We start from the raw sequence: 10,567 nt of genomic DNA, 5'->3' as shown, positions 1-10,567 counted from the left end.
TAGCAGCACTTTATTTTATATCTGGGTGGTAAATTTGCCTGTGGAAGAATTACCTTAGATGGAAAATATACCGCAAGAAATTTACTTTTAGTTTAGCTTAGTTTAAGAAATATATTTTGAATGCTCTTTAGAAAAGCAAAAGTAACTCTTGTTTACGGAATGTTTGCAATATTCGACTTTATGAGAAATCTTGGCGAACCACTCGCTTACTCTTTCTTCGAGAATAGAACTGACGCAGATTCTGTTCTTGTTGATCAAATTTTGGTCAGAAGATATTTTCTAAAATCAGCGTTACCTACTTGACCGGTTTTTTATCACCTAAGGTATTTTACTGTTGTAAACTGGAAATCAATTCATCCTGGTCTGGTATATTGGTTATAGAATACAACTTACTTTCTAATTTAAGGCTCAGTGCGAAATTCTAAATCTGGTTTAATAGCTTTTTCGTCAAATTCAAATGCATTAGGAGGTTATTTACTGATGCAGTGCACAGCGAGTCCCGTTCGAAGTGGAAGTGTGATTTGATAACCGCTACTGTTGGTTTCGGAAAATCACAGGAGACAAAATTCTGCCTTCTCAAGGACGCTTTCGATATGGCTGGATGTACGAATAAATATCACTCAGGGGCGTACTTAGGATTTTTCAAAGAGTAGGAGGGCCACAGTTACGAACTGAGTTTCCACACTTATCGCAAGATAACCAGTCTATTCCTGTCAAAAGAATGGTCGTTATCACATATAAATAAAAATATGAGAACGGACTTTAAAAGTTCGTCAGTAATAACTTATTTTTCTCATCATTTAGGGTATCCATGTACATATTTTCCATGAATAGGTTGGTATGAAATAAATCAACGGTAAAATGAATGCAACACTTGGGTCGTTTTTCAATTGTCTAGCGATCTTTAAAACTCCTTTCTCTGCAGGAAGAAATCCTATACGAAGTTAGTCTCAAAATTGTTAGAGTCTAGATGTTAGCTGTGTGTTAGATGTCTCTGTTTCTAAATGCCTGATGTGCACAGAGGCTCATTACCTATAGTCATTTGCTTCTGATGCGCATCATTATAGGAGTCGTGTTGGCTTGTTAAATCACCAATGCTGAAGTCATTATATACTTGAAAGCCTAGAAAATCATAACAAATTACCCTGTTTGCGCTAACAAGCGAAACCTCATCTTCCTGAAATTCCCGATGTCGGTTTTTTATTTGCCTTCCCCAGCTTCACGTTAATCGACCAGAGAGCCAATCGTGCGATACGCGTGTCATGTGCGTGACAACTGCACGCGAGAAAAACTTTGATTCCACTTAATGAGCTGAAGAAAACAGCAATATTATCTGATTGGCCCGCATAACGTGCTGCACAGTTTTTCTATCAGCCATCCATTAAAGAGTCTCTCACTTCCAGAAAGTTTTGAAAATCAACGTAATTAGAATCATGCAAACAAGGAATCGCAGATGGTTCGGAAAGAATCGCGAAGGCTAACACACGGATTACAGATGATGAACTTAAAAAAAATTTAGGATAAATTTAGGATAAATATATATTTTTTAGGATTTACAGACTGTGTCTTGGAAGTCTCGAGGCCAGCATTAAACAAAATTTTTATGGTACAAAGGTAAAGAAATATAGAATAAAAACAAAACAAAAATTTTATAACACATGAGCAGGCTGGAAATCACAAGACGCACAGACAGTCCAGATGTAGTTACTTTCTGACGCTTCTGATGACGGTTTGAAAAAAACGTGGCGACTACAGACAATAGATTTGTGTAGGAAATTCAATCTTCGTCCTCTCTGGCCTACCATCACAAATACTTGTTTGACACGAAGTACAATGCCATTTTTGTTGCTGTTGTTGTTGTTGTTGTTGTTGTCATTCAAATCTCCTTCAGTCAAAGACGACTGGGAGTTTGTTTGTTATTTAAAACTCTTACCATCGGTTTGCACTAACTCTTATTAATTCACTCAACACTTCTTAAGACACTAGAATATTTTCAATATTTACAAATGTTATGGACATGAAATTGTGGTACACGCACGAACTAACCCTTGGGAATAAAAAGTCCAGTAAAACAAATAATCTCCTAGGTCTGGGGTATACTAATTAATCCTCCTTTGAAACCTACTACAGTTATTCTCTGTAAGCTAATGTAAGGTAACTTTCGATTTAAAGTAAAAGATCTCTGCGGGCGAGAGTTGGTCTGTTTCGTTGAAATCATGTACAAAATAGTAACAAATGTACTCTTTACGTGGTTTAAAAGTTGATATTCGAGTGTGAATAAATTGGGGATTAAATAGCTTAGCTGATTCTCGCTAATTGTTTTTTCGAACTTTGTTCATAAATATTTAAGCCATCTTTTCCTAAAAATGTTGAAATTCGATAACAAGTTTTGGCTTATTGATCAAGCAATATTGAATTCTCTTTGAGAGAGATTCGAACGTATTCGGTACTTAAAATAATTTTCGATTACAATCACAAGCTTTGTACATTGTCGATCGAATTCGCTACCCATAAAACTGGCTACTTTGCGCTTCACCGCCAGTTCGTTTATGAAAGAAATCCATGTATCTTTTTCTTCTGTGTAATTTATAAATCCTTAATCTCTCCTCTTCTTCATCTGGGTCATCGCAATCTGTTAAATCCCATCTTAAACTCTCGTTCACTTGAGTTAACTCTGTACGTGTTGTTAGATCGTTCACTTCGTTGTTCCGCGTGTCTAAACCAGAATTTGCATTAAGTGTTGAGCCGAAGTTTTCGCCGCTACTGCTCGTGCTTCTTCCATCAGAACTGCTTGTTCTCCAGTTACTGGAAGACGTGTTTTCTGTCCTCGACGAAAATGACTTTGAACTTACAATGCTCACAACTTTCCCTTCGGTAACGTCACTTGTATCTGAGCGTGACTTCGTTCTTGACTTTTGATGGGTTCCTTCGAAGAACACAAAATTAACCTTATAATCGTATTACTTTATAAAGACCCTTTAAGTTTCATCACACCGTTGCTTTCTCTTCTTGAAAAGAATCTCTAAATTTAGCATCTGGAAAGTGTGAACCCTTTCAAATGAGAATATTCATCCAAATGTTTCTTTTCACCAAAGTAATAGACAAACAACACTGTTAGAACAAACCTTCACTGGAGCTGTCAACTCCCGATGTGGGGGTTTTACTAAAGGAATTCCTACTGTTTCTACCAGATTCTTTTTTCTTCTTCTTTTTTGGTTTCGCAGGTCTCTCGGAGGTTGTTATCGACACTGATTTCTTACTCTGTGTTGGCATTTTTGTATGCTTGACATGTTCACCATTTGTCGTAGTTCGAGGCGTCCATGGCAATACGTAAACACAACTGTCTTTGTAATGTAAAACGCGATAACAATTAGAGCCGACCCTGGGTCATCCGCGCGCGAGGTTCCCGGACGCAAAATTAGCTCAGGGGACGAAACGATTCCGGCGACCTTTTGGGAATATTTTTGGATGGAGATTGGCAGCGCAATTATCGATCCGAATCGATATTTCATTATCACGCGAGAATTCTTTTAGCTCTTTTCTCGTTAGAAAAAGGAACATAGTTGATTAAAACCAGTTTACTATAGGCTCGGGGCAATTAAAACTCTGATTGCCACTAAACAACCAGTACTTCATAATCTGACTTCTTCGCACACTCCCGGTATTCTTCAGAATCTGAAAAAATGTGATTTTGAAAGCTGACGTTTCGAGCGTTAGCCCTTCGTCAGAGCGATACTCGAAGGGCTAACGCTCGAAACGTCTGCTTTTAAACTCTTTACAGTGGCCAATTTACGTTTAACTTATCAGCTCAGTTGATAATACTTAATTACCCTGTTATACTCTCCCACCGACGCAGCACCACAGCTTCTTTAGAAACTTACCCCCTTTATTAAAATAAAATCGTTTCATCTTCTAAGTGATCAAGCAACTCGACACTCAAAACGTGGAAAAAATTCTACTCTGTGATGTTCCAGCTTTCAGTCTCAGTCTGACTCAGTTCTCCGTGATGTGCCCCATGTCTAGCTGTTCAATTCATTGCAAGGACATTGTATGATGTACTTCCAAAGTTCTAGAGCTTATATCTTAGGCGACCTCCTCTATAAGGTGACGAAAATCTTAGCCCGTGTAGGGTTCGCTTTACCCGGCCTTATCAATCCGGCCAAATCTGGCTAAATCCAGGATCAGCGCATGATTCAATCAAGGACTTGGAGTGTAATGTAATCGCAAGGCGTCCGAAATATGGTTTGTGAGAGACAGTTCATTGCCTCCTTCCATGAAGTAAAAGTGCCCTCCAGGCAGAACGTGTCTTTTGAAAGACCCCGATGTAAGTTCCGCCCACCCTGTAGAAAAGGAGAGAAAACTTTAATTTCCTTTTTACATAAATTGCTTACGAGCGTGAACCGGATTTTGAGATGTGACATATAATGAGGGCTCACTTCCACCCTGGGAACCCCTTTGGCCGCTCCCTTAATATTCAGATCAGGAAACATGCTCCAGAAAAATTCTAGATCGGTAACCTTGCCATTCCACACTCTTTTAACGGGATCATTTGTAGCCCTCCGCTTGCATCATTTGTGTTCCAAGATAACTGTGGTTCCAGGATCATTTTCGGAACAGTACAGTTTCTTCCTTTGAATTTCCCTCGTTTAAGAAGACTGAAATGGCCTTTGTCCAAGTCAATTACAAAGAAACAAACTAAACTGACAATAATCAAAGTTAAAGCAAGCTTTGTTGCCCATAAGAGTGCACAGACCATGCACAGAATCTTTCAATTAGCCTTTCTTGGGAAAAATATCTACAGGTCACGAGGCGATATTTACGCAAAAGTTGGGAACCAAACGATGTTCTGTCGTCAAAAAAAAAAAACAAAAAAAAAAAGAATCATTACATACTAACTGGGGATAAGGTACATTAGTGAAAACAACCACACCCACTTACCATCTTGATCGTGAAGATCATCCGATCCGTCAAAACAAGTCAGAGGACAATCAAGGACGACACCATTGGCACTCTCTTCAAATCTAGAGATAACAATCTTCGAATTAAGAAACATTCTTAAAGAACGGTACTGAAGATATCAATGTTGATGTCTTTGGCCTGTGTTGCTGCCTGTTTTGGCTCTGTTGCTCTTTTTCCGCTCGCTGCCATTTTTGGTAGAGTGATCGAAAACCGCCTGTTACGCAGGCTATATCATTTAACACACAAGGATAAACAGCTAACAGCGGACGAACAAAAAAAGATGCTCTGTGCAGAGACAAAGGCTAAAAGACGGTGTTTCATCTCTTTTATACTCGTTCTAAGTAACTTCCTGAATATTTAAGTAAAACATACAAACAGAGGCAAAAGAGCGCTTTGAAGTGTGCCACTAGAATTTTCCCCCCCCCAAATTTTTATATCCGCTTCTTGATCATGAACACAGGCCGGAGCTGTTGAAAAAAAAAGTCCTATCACTTATACCATCGCCAAGCACTATTCTGATGACACGATTTGAAAAGATTGCGAGACTGGATGTTTTTCTGAAGTAATTTTATGCTGCGCCAGGAGTATCGTCGGCACTGTAACGTGTTGGGGGGGGGGGGTAATGGGTACTGATACTGATCTTAAATGATAATACTCATCACAGGTCATTACAGAGGGTGGGTAGGATGGACATTTCCGTGTCACCTGTAGTTCTGCAGCAGCGTGAGATCAGCTCTTAACACACGTGCAGCTATCTTCATCATGTCTTTGCTCTCTGTCAATACTTTTGGTGTTCCTCCCCAGCTGCTGATTTTTTTAATCAAATCATCATCAGTTTGAGTTGAAACATCTAGTGTTATTTTTGCCACCTAAAGGTGAAAGGTGAGAAAGAATGATTTAAAAGAAAGGCATGTAAAACTACATCATTTGATCTTTAAACCAACAAACTTATGAATTTGCCAGGCACTTTGAAACATATTTTCCTTGAAGTGCAAGGATGTTGGGACTTAATGAACATGCCCAGGATTTTTTATTGTGATAAGTTATTTCAAGGGTGCCTCTCAGGGTATTAGGGAACAGGAGAACATGAGCACTATGTTTCTAGGGGGATAGATATCATTAACAAATATTAGGGCAAAGAGGGACCATGGTTTGTTCAAGGAACATGGCTAGTATACCTTCTTTCTAGTTTTCATAGAGGAATCAATGCCTATATGACATGAAACATTTAGAGAGATTTACCAGAATATAAGTGCATAGTTTTTAAGAGAGCATATTGAGTAATTTCAAAGAACTAGGCATCTCTTTTTTAACAAATTCTAAATTTTTGTCAGGAAAAAGGGAACATGTACTCCTTTCCTTCCAGTGCATGGAAGATCCCTCTCAATACAGTTTTATTTTTCAAAATTCATGATGTTTCAGACCAAAATGGACTTCACATTTCCAATCAAATAATGTATTTTACCCTGATTCTTAAAAACCCTCAGATGATTAAAAGAAGTTTCTTTTCCCCTCTCACTGTGTATTAGTTGCTGGATTTCCTAATTCTCCTAAACTTCATAATTATGTTGCTAGAAAATAGTCATCTTTCAAGAAACACTCACTTTTTTTTCAATCCCAAACCTGAGGGTTGAGAAGTAAAGAAACTAAATTAATAAGTGACAAGATTTAATGCAAAAAATTTAAAGGTCAAAATCAAATATGACCAACATAAAGCCATGGAAAGAACCCTTTATGATACAAACCAAGGAAAACTGTTGCAAGAACTGCTTTTCATTAGAGAACTGGTAACTCCAGGGGTTAAAATTAACATGCACTACAGTCAAAACTTACAATTATGTTGTTCATGAGCTTCAAAACTATTTTTTTTACTGACCTGGGGTGCAGTTGCTGATGATATTAGCAAGTGAACTGGCTGTGAGTTGTAGTACAGTTTCAGGTACTTTGCTGCTTCAAAGCACAATCTGGCTCCCAGACTAGAAAAAAAATGACAGGTTGTTAGGCAAGGGTCAATTAATATATTGCTGCTTCTAGACAGGAATTCTAAAAATAGAAAAGGGTAGTAAAGTTGGTAGAGCATTGCACTGGTATGCACTGGTAATGCTGAGGTCATGGGTTCAAATCCCATATAGGTCTGAAATTTTTTCAGGTCCAATTTTCACTACTACTCAAGTACTGGTAGTATTCATTACTGCGAAGATTGCTTTGATATTCATTTCTTTGGTTAGTAACTGGTTAAGTGTTTCACAAACCTGTGACCCCAAAATGCAAATGGCTTTCCTTTTAAAATCTCCAGAACATCCTCACAGAAATCACTTAAAAATGATTCCCAGTCATCAACAATGAAAGATTCCTTGAACCTACTCTCTCTACCAGGCAAACAACTCCATGCACTGTGGACATTAAGTTGAAAATTCAGGATAAAACAGTGTAACTTGATAAATTCTAGATCAAGGTGGTTGATGAACTCTTTAAACTTTGAGTGTGACCACCATTTAATTTCTCCTTATAGTATAATACTTATGAATCATTCATGACATCATAAGAACAAAGGAAATGATTGCCAATCTAATAAGCTTTGATTATTAAACAAATTCTCATTGTCAGCACCAGTGCAAATGCTTAGAGAAGAGTAGGGAGAATATGGTTAAGGGCGTAAAGTGTTAACATGTGATCAGAGGCCTATTGTCTGAGATCACCTTTTTTGAATGTTGCAAATTTTATAAACAATGATTGAGGCATGATAGACTTTAATATTGGTAAATGTTGTAAATATGAACTCAGATTTTAATTACAGTGACAAAATCATTTTTTAACCAATGTAATATTAAGTATCTGAATATTCAAGGCAAGTGTCAGAAAATAAGGCTCTTTCAGAAGGCTTTGAAGGATGTCAATTCAACTGAAAACTCCTCGTAAATCATCAGCCACCGGCACTACACTTTCACCGCTCTTTCAATTTAGCAACTCTTAAATAGTTAAAAAACTGTAACATGATCGATCTTTAATCAACCAATGATATCAACGCAAGACTTAAAATCGAATCTTCTTTATCATTTTATTCACGACTCCATATCGCTCTGAGTGAAAATAGCATTCTCCAAAATTTATAAATCAAACCTTCTACTTCGCTTGCAAACTTTTTACCCCAGTTGGCATAGAACGCCGCTCCTCCACCAGCCCAGGGAAAGCAAATTAATCTTAGTTTTGCATTTTGCTTTTGATAAACACAACGCAGCCATTTTGAATTCATGTTTGGAATGTCTCTTAATCATTAATTAAATTATTCTTATAATAAATATTCACAGATGTTTTATCACGTGGTACAGGGAGTCATGGAAAACACTTTCGAACTGTACAGAATTATGTTTAAATCACGACTTCAGTGGTGAGTGTGAATTTTCCCCGTATTTGATGGTTAGAAGCATTTCTACCGAACGGATCAAGTCTTTTTGTGGTTTCTCTTTCCACTGAGGCAATTTGCTCAGGGATTTACGAAAGAAGTGTGTTGCTCATTTGACTCCTATCGTTCACGTACGATGAAGAACTGACGCGATTTCCCGCGTGACGCTACATTTGCTCAACTGATCCTTCGATTGAATGGCAAGAAATGGGAGAATTTGCTAGTGAAGAAGATCAACGATGGGTCTGCCCCAACGATCGACAATTATCTTTAAGGGCGAAGTGAGTAAATTTGTTTATACCCGTACCTAAATCAGTCCTCTTAACCGTGACAGTACTTCATTAGCCCTTAGGAGAAATCTACTTACTCAGTACTTGTTTATCAACTCACGCACAGGGAATATAACAGAGCAGCGAATCATCTCTGTGTTTCCGGTTGCTAAATAATTCAAACTTGTTTTGCCGCAAACACCTGGTTTTCGGTCACTTGCTCTCATTCTGCTGTGCCTACTGCTGCTTTGGTTTGGAGATGTTGTCAGTGGTCGCCAGCCATTTACTTTGAGTTTTTGCCTCTCGCTTTGGCCATGCAAATACGATGTGCTTCCGCCCTAAGAAAGTCTTAAAAAAATTCTTCAAGAAAACTCGCACCAGATGGCCTAAGTCTTTGGAAAATTTATTGTTAGTTATTATATTGTCACTCTCTTGATAGATCTGTCACTGCAGCTCTCCGATCAGGCGCAATCTTTTAATCCTAACTTTCGCTACAATATAGTTTAATAAGCTTATGTTTGACTACGTGCTTTTCGATATCAGTTAACAATCTGTTAGATTAACAAACTATTATGTACTATAGCGACCGAATATTTTCTTTTTGCCTTTAGTTGAATTCAGGATGGTCTATTCACTCAAGTACCCCCGCGAGAAAAACAAGTAGAAAATCGGATATCACGGAAAGCGAACAAGAGATCATCAGAAATGTTCTGGAACGAGCGGAAAGAATTCGCCATGCAGAAGAAGAACGTATCGGGTAAGTAGTTTATATCAGTCTAAAAATATCATTAGGGATCAGGAAGAATGAGATTTCTTTGTGTATAGAAAGGGAGAAAATGTAACATATATTCTGCATTAAAATTTAACGCTTTGTCTGCCGTGATTTGCATTCAATTGATGTTTACATTGAGCATACTTTGTTTTCTTTCGCTGAAAAAAAACGTTCCATTTCGTTGTGGTGAATAATGTATCTATTTGCACGTCATGCCCTTTTCCAGCATTTTATTGTGGTAAATTTTTTTTTCCGGTAAAACACTTGAAATCAAATGTCAGATGGAATTAAAGAGACGATGCATTGGATTTATGACAAATGTCTGTTCGCAGACGTGATTGGACTTTACTGTCACCTTGGTCGGATAAGCTAATCAAAGGACAATTGAAATTCGCCACATTCTGATAGAGTAAACACCATTTTTCAAATTTCAATACAGACTTGAATTAGTTTAAATTATATTTCCTTTTCAGAAAAAAAAATCAATACTTAGAAAGGCTTAGTACCAGGATGATCTGGCATGTTTATTGTAAATAATTTTATCTCAGTTCTGCCTTAAAAGCAAACTAAAGCTGCTTTAATCTCACACCTGCTGATCCAGACTTTTTTCACAGTCCTTATTTAAATATTATTAAAGGGGTGGAGAGGAAGTTTACAAGGTTGACACAATGCTGATTGCTAAATCTTTTAGAACAAAACACTATGCATCAATCAGTCTCTCAATTAAAAGATGGATGGTAAAAAATCTTTTCTGCTCCCCCAAGGCCAACATTTCCTTTTAAATAAACTATACAATTTGATGTTTACCATTTCCACCTAAGTATCTTTTATGATAAATTTATTAGTTGCTGTGTACAATTGACAATAATGCCACACAGTTCCACTCACAGAATAGTGTAAAATCTTAATATAGCAATTATATACATGTTTATTTGGCCATGGGAATCAAAATTTTGAAAACTATTTATCACAAACACACACTCTTGACATAGAAAGCTGGATTTTTTTCTTGTTGGGAATAATTTTGCCAAATTGAAGAAACCTTTATACTGTGTGGTCAAAGGTTACTACTCAAATTATGCAATGCAAATGCTTTTGTGTAACGAAGTCCCATCCCAATCATAAAATCAAATTTCATGAGAAAATTTTAGAATTTGGAATTTT

The 10,567-nt window shown here is 37.3% G+C and overlaps 3 protein-coding genes and 1 pseudogene across 3 annotated transcripts in view; 1 reads left to right on the top strand and 3 right to left on the bottom strand.

Moving 5' to 3' along the window:
- LOC136279212 (uncharacterized) overlaps window positions 1-10,567 on the bottom strand; it is a 360,360-nt pseudogene that overhangs the window by 287,279 nt on the left and 62,514 nt on the right.
- On the bottom strand, window positions 1,674-3,313 carry LOC131786921 (micronuclear linker histone polyprotein-like). Its single transcript, XM_059103979.2, has 2 exons — window positions 3,126-3,313; window positions 1,674-2,926 (listed from the first exon to the last, which is right to left on the bottom strand). Exons 1-2 carry the CDS (start codon window positions 3,271-3,273, stop codon window positions 2,505-2,507), a joined length of 570 nt encoding a protein of 189 aa, XP_058959962.1. The 5' UTR covers window positions 3,274-3,313; the 3' UTR covers window positions 1,674-2,504.
- On the bottom strand, window positions 3,855-8,213 carry LOC131786924 (S-acyl fatty acid synthase thioesterase, medium chain-like). The gene is given in 7 exon segments (XM_059103981.2): window positions 3,855-4,340; window positions 4,939-5,021; window positions 5,665-5,828; window positions 6,836-6,935; window positions 7,212-7,345; window positions 7,348-7,352; window positions 8,080-8,213. Coding segments are annotated over 7 exon segments (762 nt in total). The 5' UTR covers window position 8,213; the 3' UTR covers window positions 3,855-4,197.
- Window positions 8,292-10,567, top strand: part of LOC131786922 (rabphilin-3A) — a 25,267-nt gene continuing 22,991 nt past the window's right edge. Inside the window, exons 1-2 of the mRNA XM_066162347.1 lie at window positions 8,292-8,645; window positions 9,244-9,388. Coding sequence (XP_066018444.1) covers window positions 8,570-8,645; window positions 9,244-9,388 — 221 coding nt within the window. The 5' untranslated portion in view covers window positions 8,292-8,569. The remainder of the gene's footprint in view (window positions 8,646-9,243; window positions 9,389-10,567) is intronic.

This window comes from Pocillopora verrucosa, chromosome 2 (genome assembly GCF_036669915.1).
Source record: "Pocillopora verrucosa isolate sample1 chromosome 2, ASM3666991v2, whole genome shotgun sequence".
In the NCBI taxonomy this organism is placed as follows: Eukaryota; Metazoa; Cnidaria; class Anthozoa; order Scleractinia; family Pocilloporidae; genus Pocillopora; species Pocillopora verrucosa.
Note: the sequence above shows the minus strand (reverse complement) of the source record. Positions and strands in the feature narration are given on the sequence as shown.